Source organism: Ammospiza caudacuta, chromosome 3 (genome assembly GCF_027887145.1).
Source record: "Ammospiza caudacuta isolate bAmmCau1 chromosome 3, bAmmCau1.pri, whole genome shotgun sequence".
NCBI lineage: Eukaryota > Metazoa > Chordata > Aves > Passeriformes > Passerellidae > Ammospiza > Ammospiza caudacuta.
In genome coordinates, this window is record NC_080595.1 from 82,196,973 (window position 1) to 82,214,560 (window position 17,588).

Here is a 17,588-nt window from a genome sequence, read left to right on the forward strand (position 1 = left end):
GAAAATTACAATGGAGGGGATTAAAGTGCACAAAACATATCAATGTACTCTATTGAATCTGATAAAGGACCATATACTTACAGACTGGATAAATTTCAATATATGTATCATTATTTTAATTTATACTGCAATAGTAATATCAACTGCTTTAGTACAAAGTGTGTGCTTCTGAGCTTGTTCCTGCCCAAAACAAAGGCAAAGGCTCCTCTCCTACCATGAGGGGAGGGATCACAACTAGTCAAAAGACACACTTCCCCATGCTGACATCTTAAAATGTGGAGTACAATTTACCTTTGATAATGCTTCTGATATATTCTTCAGCGGCTGCTTTATGGGGTATTTGGCCATGTCCCACTCAAACCGTGTCAGGTAGCTAATGAGATCAACTGAAAATAAAAAGAGATGCATGAAAGCAGATAGTGTACCAGATGGCAGGTCAAGCTTTGGGGAGTAGTCCCCAGCTATAGCTTAGGCATAGCTCTGATTAACTTCAGAGCATTAAAAACCAGAAGCCTACTTCTCAATTCTTATAGAGATTTGATCTAGATCAAATATGATCTAGATATTTGATCTAGATCACCCAATCTAATCAACTTCCTAGACATCTCCAAAAGTTAAAAGTTAAATCAAAGATATTTCTTGCATTACACCTAAAAGTACAGAGAAAGTGTAAAATTATCTGTATCAGTGGGACACAGCAGTGTACAGCCACTCTTCTTCACAGTAAAAACAGTTTTGCGTAATCTCAATCTAGATTTCCGCAATATGCCTGAAATTAAACCCAGCAAGAGCTATCAGAAAAATTTTGTGCCCAGGATCAGCAGTAATATTCAGGGTTGCTGAGAGCCTGATCAAAGGTACTAAGACTGTAGCAGATGTCACTTCTCTGTGATTCAGTTAAGTGCTCACTAGAAATCAAACAAATGCAGGTGTGATGAGGAATTCCTCACTGACTTTTCACACAAAGGTCCCCATTTCACGCAAAGCTAGAGGCTATTTATATAATAGATAAATGCAGTCACAGCATCCAAGAAGAGAAATTCACAGCAAGGAGTTCACAGCAAGGAAAGTTGTGCATGCAACCCTCAAAACAAAGCACCCTTGGACCCACAGGGACCCACATCATCTTTCCAGAATGAAGGGGAAATGAACACATACAACACCCAGCTCCTAGAACAAGGTTTTCCTGTTTCACTGTTTGAAGATCAAGGGCTCTTAATGTTAGGAAACATTAAGGCTTACATTATGGTACCAAATAAAGAATTCTCCTCCAGCAGCTCACGAAATCAAACAGCTCTTTGTCTGAGTTCTGAGGGCCTTTGGATGCTGAACTCACCACTACAGGGTGTTCCTGCAGACCTTTCTAGGATGGGGTAAAGTCATGCATCCTGCCACAATGAGAAGGGCTGGAACTGCCCCCCCAAAAAGTTAGGGAGACAAGGAGAAGGCGGCAGGCAGGGTCTCAAGGTCTAGACAAGGAGGCCAGAAGCATGTCACCTAAAGGGTGGGCTTCCTTCCAGACCAGGAGAGTAGACATGGAGAATGTCTGGGAAGTTGCTCTAAGGTGATAGGGAGCAAAACAAGCTCAAGGTGCTAAGTAAAAGGACATGCATGCTGGGGCACTTCAGTGTTCTTTGCTGCCTTGTTCAGAGAGTTAATTCAGTCCCACAGCAAGGTCTGAACACAAGAGGGCTGGACTCTGAGGTTTAGTTAAACCAAGATGCATGAGAAGGAATGTGAAAAACTGTGTAATTGCCATACTACCAGGCTGAGGGTACTCTGCAGTCTCATGTGATACTGAATACCCTTGGCAGGAGAGTACTATCCTTTCCATGGGCTTCTCTCACCCCACAACAGAGTCAGTTTACCCTATTAAATTTCCAAAGCATGGAAAATCTTATGTTAGGAGAAATAGGCTTCTTAGCAAGAGATAAACTGCCTGGAAGGCAGAGAGCCCTTGCCATGGCAGTGTTCTCCCTGTCTTCAAAACCACAGCTGTGTCAATGTCCCCCACATTCAATGGTCAAGAGTCATAGGGCAAAGATCTAACCCTTCCTGCTGATACCCCATCAGGAATGAGCAAATTTTCCCGCACAGGGAGGGTGTAGAAAAGGGGCAAAACGGCAGAAGACTGGGAGAGCTATGACACAGCTGCTGCATGCGCACTTCTCTGTTGATGCTTGCTCGTGATCTCTGTGGGGAAGGCAGACAGGTCAAAAATACTTCAGCAACCAAGTTCACACAGCATTTTCAGCACAGGGTACACAACACAAGGATTTCACCCTGCTGCCTTTCTTCTAAGCTTGTGTGCTCAGGCTTTGCAGACTCAGGCTCTTTAAAGACAGACACTGACCAATTTATAGCTGATGAGATATAAAAGTTCCCTGAAGAACCTCACATGTCCTTTCTAACCTCACATTCCTTGAATCTCAGCAGCATCCAAATGTTGGCCAGTCGAGCACTGCTTGCGTTCTCAGCCCAGTTTTTCAAGCTCACTCCTGAGTGAACTTGCCAGTGCTAGCTGGCACTGGTGCAGTTTAGTTAAGCAGCCTGATCCTGGGGATGGAGAAAACTACTGTGAACACACTAGCACAGCTGTGTTTAAAATGCCAAGCAGCCCCAGCACCCTGATGCTCCTGGAATGGCATCCCTCATTTATGGAACCTGTTGAGTCACTTCTAAAGGGCTTCACCCAGCTGCCCACCCAGGAGAGATGATTCCAACCAGCTCACAGCTGCCTAGGGAACCCACAGCCTGCATGTCTCATAATCCAACTTACATACCAGCTCTAAAACACAATGTTAAATACTTCCTCTCCAAAACACTCAATTCTTCAAAATTGTTATGCTACCCATTTTGCTTTGTTTTGGGCTCACTCTAAGGAATGGCTCCACCACTTACCAATTTTTAAAATTAATTTAGGTCTAACATTTCCATAAATGGAAGAGAATTTGGTACAAATCTTTGAAGGACAGCTTTACTTACATTTCAAAAAAGTTTCTTTATGCTGTTAAGATATATTAAAAGTTTCTATATTACACAAGCACACATTTCCCTCTATAAAAGGAAAATTTGCATGTGGCTGCTTTCAACTGTTATCCACTGGAAAGTTCAGTGTGTGTGTGTGTGCAAGTTCATGTAACTAAAAGTGCTGTATTTTTTACTATTTTGCATTTTTGTTCCTAAAAATCTAGCAAAAAAACTTTTTAGACACATAGCCACTACCAAACTGCTAGTGGGGTTATATACAAGTGAGCTAAAGCCAGTGTTACTTAAAACAATTTTGGGATGGTCAAATAGTATGAAACAGGACTGTGCAACAATAAATCATGTCTTATAATTTTGGTTCTGATTTCACAGCCTCAAGAAAGTGTTCAACTTTATAGTTTTTTTACTAATCAGAAAGGGAAGGAGGAAGAATTGGTCCAGTAAAGTTGCTGAAGCTTATGAAGACTGACACTGGAATATATTAGGGGAATCCTCATATACTAAAGCTGACTTCATTTTTTAAGATGCAGTCGGTAATCTTAAAAAGGTTAATGCCCTAATTCAATATGATTTGTTTGGACAACCAACCCCAGACAGAGGAAATTAGTAAGACATGCAAGTAATTTCCATATCCTTCTAATAGAACACATGCAGAGCTGATAGGGAAAAAATGGTGTAAAAAGGGGAAACAGAGGAAATTAATGAAACCTGTTGTTTCTCAAGTCATAGGGATATTGTGATCAAGCTACGAGGTTGTTACTTGAGAAATCCATCGTAACCTGATCACTGTATCTCTACAACCAGACCAAGACTTGCGTCTAGCACTAATATACACAAATGCATGCATGGAACAACACCACAACCATCAGTCCTCAACATACTTTGGAGACATTTCATTTTATCCTTTAGCCCTGAAACACAGTAAATGGGATTATTGTATTTCTCGAACAGTTGCACCCATCAAACATCAGTTTTATATCATTCAAGGACATTTCTAAAAGAACTTCCTCTCCATCCTTTATTAATACAGGTCTGAAGTACAACGTTGCAGACAAAGGGAGATGGAGTGTACACTCTCAGTTTATCCAACAGCATCATGCTGTAAGTCTGTAATCAGCATGCATACCACATCCAATTTTGTTGTATTTTTCCAGAATAGCTGGGAAATGCAAATTACTGACAGATCACTGACAGTTGTCACACAACCATACAGAATGTGATTTAGGTGCCCTTAAGAAATCAAGCCCAGGCAGGGCACAGGAGTGTGCTAAATCATGTTAGGAGTGAACAAGGATGTATCTTACTTTCATCTTCACTCCAAAGTTAGCTTCAGCTGAGAAAAATGGGAGCAGGCTAGACACGTTCTTATAAAATGTTGCTGATGGTTGTCCTTTCTGAAGTGTGAGGGTTTCAATTCCACATATTCATATTCTGAAGCAAGCAAAAGCAGTATCAATGCATTTAAACCCCCACATTCACAGCACCTACCTCCATTGGCCAGAAGATTTTCCTGGACTTTGTCTTTTGAGTCCTCCATAACTTCTCCTATGTACTGGGCTATTTTCTTTATTACACTTAAGTGTAACAAAAGAAGCTTTGTTAGTGAAGAAACAAAATTATTAAAAACAGTTTCACAGCGATCTAATAAACAGAAATGCCCAAACAAAACATTTCTGAAGCAAGGCAGGTTAACTTGCAATTCAAATTATAATAAAAAATCTAGGACACAATGCAGAACTCCATGTCTTACCTCTAAATACACTGATCTCTGCAAAAACATAGGTAATGTCATTTTGCCTGTGTTCTGGACTTACAGAATATCAAGATTCAATCTTTTGTACACCTATTTTATGCATAGCAGAAACCAGAAGGCAAGAATGGCAAGAAACTCATTTAAAACCCCCACGGCAATGAAGGCAAAGGAGGCTACACATAGACACTGACTAAAGATCTGTTCCATAGAATGCTAAAGACATCCTTAGGGCTCGCTGAGAAAAGGTTCTCAGAAAATACTCAGGGGAAAATAGCAGTGTTATCTTGTTTGATGGGAATTTCTTCCTTATTCCTTTTCTTTTCAAGACTCCTTCTCTCTTCTCTTTCAGCATGGTGGACAAGACTCCTACTCTCCTTTAAGGTGTAGGAGAGCTAGATTCAAATCCTTCCACCCAGTCCAGAACAGTGATTTGTGCAGAGACTCTCCTAGAGAACAGAGTCTCCACTGTGCCATGTAAGGGGGTAGAACATAAGTAAATAAAGGTAGTACAGAAAGTAATCTTACCCCCTAAAGAGTTGCAGCTGAGCCCCAATTATTAGAGATTGGGAACAGGCCTGATGTTAACAGGCCACAGCTGTAGCCAATCTGAAGAGTGTTATAAAAGAGTGGATTGGTTGGCCAAGGGGAACTGGAGTCAGTGGCTGCTGTGAGGCCAAGGAAGAGTCAGTGCCTGGAGGAGCTGCCTACAAGAAGCATCAAGGAGGTACAAAACCCTGGCAATATGGAGCCCTTGCAATGTAATGACAATAGAACTCTTGCACTATATATGACAACAAGTGGTGACCTTGACAGGATTTGAGAAAAAAAGACTCAAATACTAGAGTATATGGCCCTGTGGATTCAGGACTAAACTATATAATCCTCTGGATTTGGGGAAACAGGATTCAGCTATATAACCTTGTGGATTTGGGGAAAAGGACTTGAATACTAAACTATTGGTAAAATATGTCAATTGCAGCTGTTAGTGTTTGTTAAATATGAGTATAAAAGATTTTGAAGATAAGTACTTTGTAAACTGAGAAAAGCTGCAAAACTGAACCAACACTCAGAAATATACATATTTGTACTATAATATATTGTCTGAACATTTGTATAACTCTTAGTTTTAAATGAAATATATGGATGTGTCATAATGTTAATTTATTTGAATATGCCCTTCTAGAAATGCTGCTCCTCTGTAATTAAAAGGGGGAATTGTAGGGGGGTAGAACATAAGTAAATAAAGGTAGTATAGAAAGTAATCTTACCCCCTAAAGAGTTGCAGCTGAGCCAATTATTAAGGGTTAGGAACAGGCCTGATGTTAACAGGCCACAGCTGTAGCCAATCTGAAGAGTGTTATAAAAGAGTGGATTGGTGGGAGTCAGGTGGCTGCTGTGAGGCCAAGGAAGAGTCAGTACCTGGAGGAGCTGCCTACAAGAAACATCAAGGAGGTACAAAACTCTGGCAATATGGAACCCTTGCAATGTAATGACAGTAGAACTCTTGTGCTATATGTGACAACAGTGCCACTTATTCTTTGCCTGTTTTAAGAAATGGATTAATCGAGTCCCTCTAGCAGTAGTCCCCCCTGTCTCATACAGGCTGCAAGACTCTCTGGTTGTTCAAGTATCCTTCTGCACTCAAAAGTATTCACAGAATTTGGCCTGCAGTTCCCTAACTGTCCTAGGTTGATTGCACCTTGTATAGAGCCCAGAAGCCACAAGGTTACTGCCTGACCATTAAATTGGCAGAGACACAAAGTGGACATTATCCTTGGCCTTGTGACAGGGAGTGTAACAGCAGGTTTCACTTCTGCTTCATTTCTCTTTCTTTCCTTACTAAGAGGAGACTGCTACAGCTGCAGATGAGCTGGAGACTGAAAAGGCATCTACCGTGTTTGGACATTGTGTTATGTGGTTGGACAATGTGGTGTTGTAACCAATCCTGTGGTTTTCAGGAGCAGAAAAGAGACTTTGGGTCAGGTATACATACCACGAAAGTGTTAGAAAAGAGGATTTTTCTTTCATGTGCTGCAAAGCAGTTGCATTTATCTTTGTTACTGCGAAGAAACTTAGAGTCTTGGAAAAGGTTTTCCAGTCCTATGACAGCTAGGAAAAGTCTGAGATTGTTGATGCTGCCAAGAATGCAGTACTCAAAATTTGTGCTATTTGGGGTCAATTCAGTCTGAAGAAGAGATGATCTTGTGACTTCGATATATAAAGGGCTCCTATAAGAAAGTTGGACAGAGGCTTTTTACCAGTCCCTATAGTGACAGGACAAGAGGCAACAATTTTAAACTAAGAGAAGATTTAGACTGGATATAAAGAAATTTTTACTATGAGGGTGATGAGGCATTGGCACAGGTTGCCCAGGGAAGTTGTGGATGCCCAGTCCCTGGAAGCATTCAAGGCCAGTTTGGATAGAGGTTTGAGCAATCTAGTATAATGAAAGGTTTTCCTGCCTATGGCAGGGGGTTGGAACCAGAGGATCTTTAAAGTAGCCTTTCAACCCAAATCATTCTTCCCATGACCCTGGACAGATGCAGTTCAGAGTGCCTGTAGGAGGAATCTATACCACTGTGCTCTAGTTCACCTCCCTTGCTCAGAGCTGCTGCTGTGTTTCACCACCTGGCTGCAGCCCCATAGGGACTCATCTGGAGGTTGTGAGGGTACAGCACGTTTCCCACACTCAGGCTGTGGGGGGGTTGAGGGATCCAGGCAAAGCTTCCCTGACAATTGCAGCCTTACTAAGCACTTCTGCAAACTTCAGCTTGTAGCTAGAGCTGGGTTTTGTCTCCTTCACAATGCTCCAAGAGCCCAAAGAACACATAATGAGACAGCAGTTGGTAAAACCAACAGCATAGCAGAGGTTAAAGACATTATGGAGAAAGCAGTTCACAGGGACATGTATAAACCAGGAGCTTCTCCAAAGGGTCTGAGCTGCTTTCAGGACTCTTGAGTGCATCTGGTGGCTGACTGACAGGTGGGAGACAGCTCTGGCCTGTCCATGGATACAGAGCGGGGGACAGGTGTGTGCTGTCATGCACCTGACAGTCCTACCTGCCCAGGCAAGGCTTGGCTCCCTTCCCACCCACACATCCCATGGTCCCTGCAGCAGGGTACAGCCACACTGTGTGTAATACACTGTGCCAGAGGAATGTTCTCCAGTCCTGCCTTAGCCTCTGTGCCTTGCATTGCATCCTGTGAAAGCAAGTGAGATTTGCTCACCCAATATATTTCCCATGCAAAGACAGAACCTATCCTCTCCACACCACTGATGTCTGGAGCAAATGACAGGAATCAGACCCCTGGAGGAGCCCCACTGACTACACTGACATCCAACAATAGACAGTTTTCACAGCTAAGTATCAGATCTCTGCCTTTAGATAAGATGAATCCCATTTTGAGCAAATATCATGATCAAATGATGCATTATAAAAAGACAGTTTCAGCAAAGCTGCTTCAAGAAGTAGTAATAAAAATCTGTAAAGGGGGTAACTCTATTTAACCTACTATTATGTCTTGTGCAATGTCTTTAGCTTCCAAAAAAACATCTAACACACTTTAAATGATAGTGAGAAAGAAAGGGTGCTACCCACCAGGCCTCCAAAACACTGCAGGGAGCAGAAGTCCTGCAATGAGGCCACTCCCAGGTATGCCACTGACCCAGCACCAGAGAGAACCCCTGGGTAAGAGTGACCCAGGAAACTGTCAGCTTTTGAGAGAGCTCCATGCTACCACAGGATGACATGGAAAAACACTCCTCCTCCCTGTGTAAATAAATAATAAAAGTATGTGGAAACAATAGCTCCTGCAAACTCTTGCCCCTTCTCTGCTGTCCTGGCAGGAGGCAGTGCTGACAGGTTTGCACTGCCTGGCTTTACTGGCAGCTGTGTTTATCCAGCAACAGTTCAGCAGGCAGCTCTTTCACAGAACCAGGAACATAAATGCTCAGGTCATCTGAACAGGCTTGTAACCCTCTGGATGCCATTTACTTCAACCAAGTGAGAGTGCCTGGCATTTTAACCCTTGAATCACAAGGGTTTACATGTAAAACCTGAGGCATTTATTTAATGCAAAATGCTTTTGTAGGTCCTTGTGGGACTCAGTCTGCTAATACCTCTGATTATTCTGTTATTCTCTGTTACTACTCTAATGCATATTTCTTATTTTTCAAAACATATTTCTTATTTTTAAATCTTGTTGATCTTGACAGGCAAATGAGACAAACAGGAAGAGTCCTTGCCTCAGCAGATTACAGTGGATGGGCCTCACTGACCCCTTTGCTCTGTGTCCCCAGAGCCCATCAGAGGATAAGAGTCATTACTGACATTAAAGGGACAATTAGTGCAGTAAAGTGGTGTTCAGCTTGAACAGCTGTATCGTGCTGGCAAGTAAAGACAAAGATAACAGGAGCCAGTGAGCCTAAGGAGCTCTTACTGACATTTCACTTCTAACTGCCCTCCATGATCTTACATGGATTCTGAACTCAGCTTTTCAGAACTCCTAATGCTTCACAAAGCTGGGAATTAGTTATGCCTTTCTGAAAAATCAGTTCTGATAATTTCTGGCAGCCCTCAAACCCAGAACACACAGCTGCTTCCTATCTGCTACCCTGATTAGAGACACAGAATCACAGAATATTCTGAGTTTGAAGAGATCCACAAGGATCATCCAACACTTTCCATTAGAACAGATAGCAGGTATGGGCACTGTCTCTTCCCAAATTTGCCCCCCTTTCCACTTCCTCAAGAACCTCTACAATTGAAGAAGAAGCTGGAACATGTTACAAAGAATATGGGGCAGTATCTTTGGCAGGGTCACAATGGAGATGGTTTTGTTGATAAATCAGGTTGCTTTGCCTTGCTTAAAGTCCTGAAGAATCCGTATGGTTTAGTTTTAGGTAGTTCTGTGAGGCGCAGGGTGTTGGACTCAATGATGGTGATGGGACCGTTTCAACTCGAGACATTAATCATATCTATGATTCTAAAAGATCCATCTTGTGTGCAACCCAGAATTATCATATGCAATCATTCTAATACAGCCCTTGTGTAGCACTAGGAAAATCAGGAAAAAAAAATGCTATGGAGAAATGTATTCTAGCAGACCAACATTCACCTAAACTGCCTAGCATAGATGCGTAGTTTATATCAGGGTTTCTGTATTTCTTTACAACTGCCACACAAAGATCTATGAAAGGATTGAGCATATTTAGACAAGAAAATGCTTATCAGTCTGGACTGGGAGACAAAAGGCAAAAAGACCCAGAGCTAATGCATGTGTATGTGACCAAAACTAGGTAAGCTGCCAAAGCAAAAAGTAGAACAAAGCAGAAAAACCCAGCAGCTTATACCTTCACTCGTCATTTTCTTCGCTTGCTGTACTACATTATTCTTTTGTATGCCCAGGTCAGTTTGTCCCAAAAGGCAAACCTGGTAATTGTCAGCAAGAAGATCATGTGAATCTTTGCTTAAGTAGGTTTGATGCAATATGAGTCAATATTCTGGTTTTTAAGGAGTTTAAAAGCCTGAGAGGGAGCAGTCTGGACTTCATTCAAACAAATATAATCATTAGAGGTCCTCTATCTAGTTGAAAAGGGATAGAAGGTTCAATAGAAATATTCTGTCAAAACAAGATCAGGGAGGGCTTCACATTCTCTAAATGTTGTTTTATCAAGTTTCTGGATGAGGTGGGAGGATGTTCTTTAAAACAAAAGCACAAAACAACCCCACAACCCACCATTTAAAACAGTTTCCTTATGAAAAACAGCTTCCCTAGCACTGCCACTCGAATGGATTGCTGTGCTGACAAAGCAACTGTGGATATAATTCATCTAAATTTTAAGGAATGAGTCTTTCTCATGAGTGATAACTCCATGACAGTCAACACAAGGGTTAAACAAAGCCTATCCACTTTAGTCCAGTTGTAGTCCAGGCTGAACTGAGTCAGACCAAGGTGAACACAAGGACATACCATCCCATAAAAACAATGTCTGTTTCTCATTTGTAGGTAGTAAATAAGATCTATTTTACCTTTCAGCAAAGGTATCAAGTTTTCCCAACTCATCTGACAGACCAACAAGAGCATCCAGTGTCCCCACCTGTGCAAAAGATGAGAATTAGGTGAAAGATGCACAACTCTGTCTAAGGCTTCTGTTGGCAGAGCCTTAAGGGGACTGACTGGTCCTTAGTACACATGAATTTAACAGTTTGGCAGAAACTTATTTACTTGGTGGAAAATAGTAGCAATTCCTTTACCCAAGAACTAGGGCATAAAAAGCCTTTTCCAATAAAGGAAAAAAGTATGTGTAATCTCAAGATTACACGTCAGTGTCTTTCTTCCTGTTTTTGTCCTCTATCATCAAGCTCCATAGAATAGTCTTAACCAGACAAAACAGTGACTGGAAATGCACACAAATAATGCACAGATACAAACAAGTCAGATGTACTAAGAGAACAAAAGGAAGCAGCACTTATTCAAAAGGGGGTGTCTGTGTTCTCTGTTATTACCAAAGCAAGTCTCTCAAAGCCATTTCTGACCAACATCTGCTTTTTGAATCACTGTCAGTCATAACCTCATATTTATGGTATTGCAGCCTATTGCCAAACCTTTTCTTGTAATGTTGCCAGCTCAACATTATGTTCGGTCAATCTAAGAGAGAAGAAATAAATTTTACATAGGACAAATAGAATGCAAATGGACATCTTCAGATACTCCAAATGCTTTACTTCCTTCAACATAAGCAGACTCTCACCACCACTAGTGGGGTACGGTCCACAGATATTAAAAATAAGGTCCATGGATGATAAAAATCTTATCAATCTCTTTGTTGTGCACACAAAAAAGCAACACTCTTTTCTCTGTCAGTAGGCTTGCTGCCATGGCTGTGGATAGTCAGCTACTCCTTTTGCATTAGCAATCCAGGATGTACCGTGCTGTATGACTTTCATGACTAGGAGCACATTTTACATGGAATGCAATAGATCAGCTATTTAACATCTCACTCATGTTTACTCCTTATACATCTACCCTTCCAATGTGAAGCTCAGCTTCAAGAACAATGACTTATTTCTCTCTGATCAATTTTCAGTTGACTGAACACAACTCATCCCCCAACCATAGGCTCCTTCTACCCCCTGCATATTATCCCAAATGATAAATCTCGTATTTATCCCAAAAGTCTTTAGCACTGGCTAATGCTGCTGTTTTGCCCATACACAAACCCCTTCCTCACTTACCTTTAAGTCTGGAATATGGAATTTACTGTTGCTGGACAGGTTGGATTTAGATGTCACAGTGTTCATTCTCTCCCATGCCTGCAGATTTGTTTTGTCTCCTGGGGCAGAAATTAGCCAGAACTCCGACATGATCTAATATTTTCCCTTCGCTGCTGGTCACTGTAGAAACTCAAAGCAGGTAAGTGGCTAAAAGAGCACCACACAAAATGTGTCCTTCCCTAAGAACAGAAACAGAACAGATCACTGATTTCTTTTCTTCAGAAACACCAGGAGAGTGAGTCAGTTGTGCATCTCAGGCTGAAATGGAACATGACCTTCTCCAGAATGTCACGGAAAGAGTGGCTGTTCCTTCCTTCTCAGGATTGTTCCATCCAGTTTCTGCATGAAGAAATTAAGCTTCCTCCTCCCCTTTTCCCTCCCAGCCTGTTCCGTTTGCCTTGCGCTTTAAGTTCAGTGCCTGTTGGGGAGTTTGGGGGCTTCACCAAACCACCCAAAAGTAATAATGAATTTCCACTTGATAAATATTCTCTCTCAAATTGTTGGACATTTGCAAGGAAAAATTAAAGCAAGACCGCTGCTAAACATAGAGGCTGCAAAAGGTGCCACTGGCAGCACAGAATATTACTGTCCTCTGTGTTTTTTCTTCCCAGGCTCGATAGGAAGGAGCGGGAGGAAGGCAAGCCCTGGCGTACAGGGACAATATCGGCAGAGCCACACAGATGGAACTGTGGCGAGAACAGAGGGACAACTACTGTGGCACGAAGCAAAGAGATGAGGGCAGGAGAGCGAGCAGCTGGCACCACACCGCAATCCTCCGTTCCTTCCCGAGCTCCCGCGGAGCATCCCCGCCACACGTTCTGCTCTCAGGTGTGCGGGACAGGCGGGTGCGGCACTCGCCCCTGGGCACCCGCGCCGGGCCCGAGCGCTGCCAGCCCGTCTGTGAGGGGAGCCGGGGCTCCGCGGGGCACTGCCCGCTGCCTCTCCTGCCCGCTGCCTCTCCTGCCCGCTGCTTTACCAGCCTCCTGCCCGCTGCCTCTCCTGCCCGCTGCTTTACCTGCCCGCTGCCTCTCCTGCCCGCTGCCTCTCCTGCCCGCCGCTTTACCTGCCCCTGCCGCTCCTGCCCGCTGCCTCTCCCGGCCCCGCCGCTCCCGGCCCCGCCGCTCCCCGTGCCCGCGCCGCTCCCGGCGGCTCCGGCGCGGCCGTGCCCGGAGCGGCGGCCGGGCAGGGTCGGGGCGGAGCGCAGAGAGGCGGCCGCCGCATCCACGGGTGGGTGCAAGGGGGCCGGGGCTCCCCCCGGAGCACAGGGCGCTGCTGCACCTGGTGCCCTGAAAGCTCTGTCACAGCTCTGACTAGGGCAGCTTTGCATCTCCTCGCTGTCTATTTGCTGGCGCAAATAATGCAGAAGCCATTTGTTTCTATTAAACACTGCCCACCTTCAGCAAGTCTGAAGCTTTCGGAATAATTAAAGACTTCTAGGAAACTCTTGTTTCCCGGACTTCCCTAAGTGCTTCATTTAACAAATATGTAGTGGACTCTGCAAAATAGAGATGGTTACGTTCCTGGTGATGCTTCTTCTTTCATGTGTAGCTGTGACTTTTAGTCCTTAGCAACTCTTGAGCTTGTCTTACATTGCCTTAAGCTTGGTGAAGACATTGGGAGTATTTCACAGGTTGTGTGGAATGATATTCTCCAGGAATTTCTAATCCAGACATGCTCTGAAGGTAACAAGTGTCTAAAGGCTGGGTACCTGCCCCTGAGAGGCACCTCTGCAAGAGGGAGTCGAGCCCCCTCACTGGGGGTTATCCAGTTCTCATCTTCCAGCTGAGTTGTCTAATACTTAGGAATCCTTGTCATGCTTAGGCAAACTCTGCTATTACTGGGGGCTTATTTTCTTCCAAAAATGGTGTATTTTTAACTCATGTTTCTTTGTAAATGAAGCCCCTACAAGAAATCAAACAGAAGGATGCTCTTGGTTTTCCACATGATCTGTCATAAACTGAGAGGGTTTGAGATGCTGGGGGCAGGCAGGTCTGGTCATGCACAGAAGCAGAGCTCTTGACACTTCCAAGAACCTTAAATGAAGACCCCTGAAATATTAAAGTGTCTTCAGGACTAGGAAGAAGCAGCCGATGCAAGGCATCCTGAATGATGCCATGTAAATAATGCTTTAGGTAGCTAACATGTAGGTCAAGGTCTTAGACCTTAAATGTATAGATTCTTTAGGTTAGCCAAAGATTCATCTTCCTTTACTTCTCTTTAACATTTTTAGTGATATATAAAAAGCAATTCATGTGTGGAGGAAGCGAGTCTCTACTGAAAGCACTCAGAAAAAGATACTGAGATTTGTAGCTGAAATAACCATTTTGTAGGGATTTTTTTGTTTGCTTGTTGTTTTTTTTTTCATTTCTAGGCTAATTAAACATTCAGTTCTCATAACTGCTATGATTCAAATTCTTTTCAATCATAGCGTCCCCTTGGGCATGACAAAGGGTCTTCCAGAAGTTATGGGAAAAAATGAACATATTGATCTGTGAGATGGCATTCACTGAAGAAGTAATTATTGCCTAATCCTTCTTGTTTGTTTCTTTAAACTATACATTTTAATAATGAAAACATACTTAACTGATGTTGAAGTATCTACATCATACCTATCTTTACCCACAGCTTACAGGTCTGAAAGGTAGAGTAGAGCTGATTACCTAGATAAGGCAGTTCTTTCCCATCACAAACCAAGAACAGTTTTAACTGGATCCTTGTTGCAGTCTCAAGCTGTGGAAATGCTTTGCATAATTAATTTTAGAAATGTTACATTCTCATAATCTCCTTAAATTTAGAATCATGTAAATTGAAACTAGTGCTAACAGATGAGAAAAGTTTCTTGCTGCAGTGGTGCTAGATTTTAGGAATGTTTTTCTGTACACATGCTTGTTATAACAAATAAGGTAAAATCCAAGCCATAGGGTTGTTGGATTTTTGGATTCTGCAATATACACTACTTAATTCCTTAACATTTTTATAGCAGGAATGCCATTTTTTCCCCCTTTGTATAGCTTTTTTTACTATTATTAGAGTGAAATATTTTATGCTACTTATTTATTGTTTTAAAAGAAAACTAACAAGAATGATGTTGATGTCTAAGCAGTGTCCTGTTGAATGTTTTCCATTATCATATTTTTTCAGTTTACTGTGACTTTTCAAACTTTTTTCTTTTTACCCCATTACATATTTTTAGTCTGGATGAAGCAGCAGTGAAGGTGGAGGGGAAGGAGCAGGCAGACATGCTGTGGGACCAGGATTGTGCTGCAGTCTGGTGGTAACACAGCTCTGCCAGCTCATTTCCCTGGCTGGCCCCACATGTGGTGCCATGTGATCTCAGGGCTGTCTAATTCCCTCATGATCATCACGTGTCTTTCTGCTCCCTTTGATCCACCAAAGCAATGAACTTTTCTGTGGCTTTGCCTCTCAGTATTTGTGGGTACTTCTTCAGGTGCCACAGCAAGGGAGCAAAACTCTGCCTCCAGACAATGATTAAGGGTATTGAAATACCCCACTTGAAGTATATTCCAAGACAACTTTCTCCAACAGATAACCAGAATTAATTACCTAGGCAATTATGACACTGACACTAGAAGGAAAGCTGCTCTCTTCAGCATTCTAGACCTCTAGGAATTCTTTGTAGGTTCAGACATCAGACTCTGCTGAATGCCTCTTGAGGTGCCCTGGAATACCCTCTTGTGCCTTCAAGCTGCTCTTCTAAGATAACACAGGTCTGCTGCACATTCCAAGTCACATTAACCAACCCCCCATGGGTGTCTGGGACTCCTTACAATGCCCAGAATTGTGGATAAGTGAATTCAGCAATTCAGCTTTAAATGTCTATTAACGGCTCATGGTGCTCTAATCAGACTGTGGAACCTGATCTAACTCACCCCACAGAAAACATTCAGTGGCTGCTGCATCACACTCCTCAGGCTTAATTAACTGCATTTACTAGGGATGAGATTCAGCTGCGTGAGCTTCTAATGCCACCAGAGATGTCCCTGCACATCCTGCCTGCAGATTACACTACAGAAGGGTTTGGATTTTCCATCAGTCTTGTGTCAGTGCCGTCCTGGTGCCCTGGATACCACATGGCATCTCAGATGTCACTAGACAACCTACATATAAGCAAGTACAGCCTTAGCTTTCTGAAATGGGAGCTTAAACACCTCGCTTAAACTTACAGGTACCTGTATTTAGGTGTGCTCATCACCCAGGAATCTCAGCTCTAACACTCTAACAGAGCTCTTTTTAGTCGTGATATTGGTATCAGCATTGTTGTGATACTCCATGCATAAGAATTATTTGGAACTGCTTCAGTGCCAGAGACATGCATTGTTAAAATTTAGTTGCGATTTTCATTGTTTCTTCAACACGCATATGGACTGGATATACATTATTTCAGTCCTTGTTTTTGATCCTGTAAATTGAACAAGAATGGTTGGAATTCTGCATACTGGTTTTCTTTTTTTCTTTTTTCAGCAGCGATGCTACAAAGCAATAAGAATGTGTCTTTCTACGGTTGCTGTCAAGGTTCTGCTCAGCAAATCCCGCACTCACTGTTTTCCATGGCTAAGGGACACGGTCTGCCACGGGGTGAGAAAATTAACCTCCTCCACCAAGGCTGCAGGAAGAACTCCTGCATTCCTGAGTTCACATGAAGACCATGGAGAATGACGCCACAGCTGCCTGACGGACACTCCTGACGGACAGACAGGCTCTCTGTGTCCGGACACAGGCCGGGCCCTGCGGAGAGGGCTCACGGCCGCCCCGGCTCCGGCCCTCTCCCCCACCCCGACTCCCGGCAGCGCCGGGACCGCGGCCAGCGCCCAGGGACGAGGCGGCAGCGGAGCTGCTTCGCTGTGAGCTGCGGAGCCAGCGGACCTCGCTGTCCCGCGGGTTTGCTCTGCTTCCCCCGTTCTTCCCGGTGTGAGGCAGGGGCAGAGTCCCGGTGACGGGCCACCCTCCCCAGGGCCCCGCAAGCCGCCGGGTGAGGCCGAGCCGGCGGAAGCGCCTCGCCTTCCGCTTCCTCTCTGCCCGGGAAGAGGCGGGCACGGCTGCGGCCATGCAGGTCTCCAGCCTCAACGAGGTGAAGATCTACAGCCTGAGCGCCGGCAGGAGCCTCCCGGAGGTGAGGGCGGCGTGGGGAACGGGCCCGGCCCGGCCCGGGTCCCGCGGCGGGAGCCGGGCCCGCGCGGTGCCGGCGCGGGGGCCCAGCCCCGGCCCGGCCTGGCTGGGCTGCCCCGGTCCATGTGCGCTTGTGTTGGGATCGTTACCGGGAAACAGCTCTGAGTGCTTCTTGCATTAGATATGCAGTTTAAATGAGTGTAGAAATGCAGTTTAAATGAGTGAACCTCTGGCTGTGGCGGTGCTGGTCCACAGACCCGTAAGCAGCACGACCTTGTACGTTTTCTTGATGTGGAATGGTTAAATTTATCAGTGGAAGGGAAATTGTATGATAATCAAGAAAAAGAAAAGAATTAGCGGCCTAAATGTCTTACGTTTCAAATGGTTGGATAAGTTTTGATTCTCGGGTTCCTGTATGAATAATGAGCTCAAGACTCATGTAT

General features: G+C 43.8%; 2 protein-coding genes across 3 annotated transcripts in view; one reads left to right on the forward strand and one right to left on the reverse strand.

The window, feature by feature from the left end:
* Positions 1–16,606, reverse strand: part of ATP6V1C2 (ATPase H+ transporting V1 subunit C2) — a 23,988-nt gene extending 7,382 nt beyond the window's left edge. The window contains exons 1-6 of the mRNA XM_058802785.1: positions 16,579–16,606; positions 11,980–12,197; positions 10,774–10,841; positions 4,477–4,562; positions 3,870–3,899; positions 292–386 (exon numbers count right to left, since the gene is read on the reverse strand). Coding sequence (XP_058658768.1) covers positions 292–386; positions 3,870–3,899; positions 4,477–4,562; positions 10,774–10,841; positions 11,980–12,108 — 408 coding nt within the window. The 5' untranslated portion in view covers positions 12,109–12,197; positions 16,579–16,606. The remainder of the gene's footprint in view (positions 1–291; positions 387–3,869; positions 3,900–4,476; positions 4,563–10,773; positions 10,842–11,979; positions 12,198–16,578) is intronic.
* A 457-nt stretch (positions 16,607–17,063) lies between these two features.
* NOL10 (nucleolar protein 10) overlaps positions 17,064–17,588 on the forward strand; it is a 79,410-nt gene continuing 78,885 nt past the window's right edge. For both annotated transcript variants that reach the window (XR_009274515.1, XM_058800940.1), the window contains exon 1: positions 17,064–17,149. Coding sequence is in view for 1 of the 2 variants with exons in the window: in XM_058800940.1 (XP_058656923.1) it covers positions 17,084–17,149 (66 nt within the window). In the remaining variant the exon portion in view is untranslated. The remainder of the gene's footprint in view (positions 17,150–17,588) is intronic.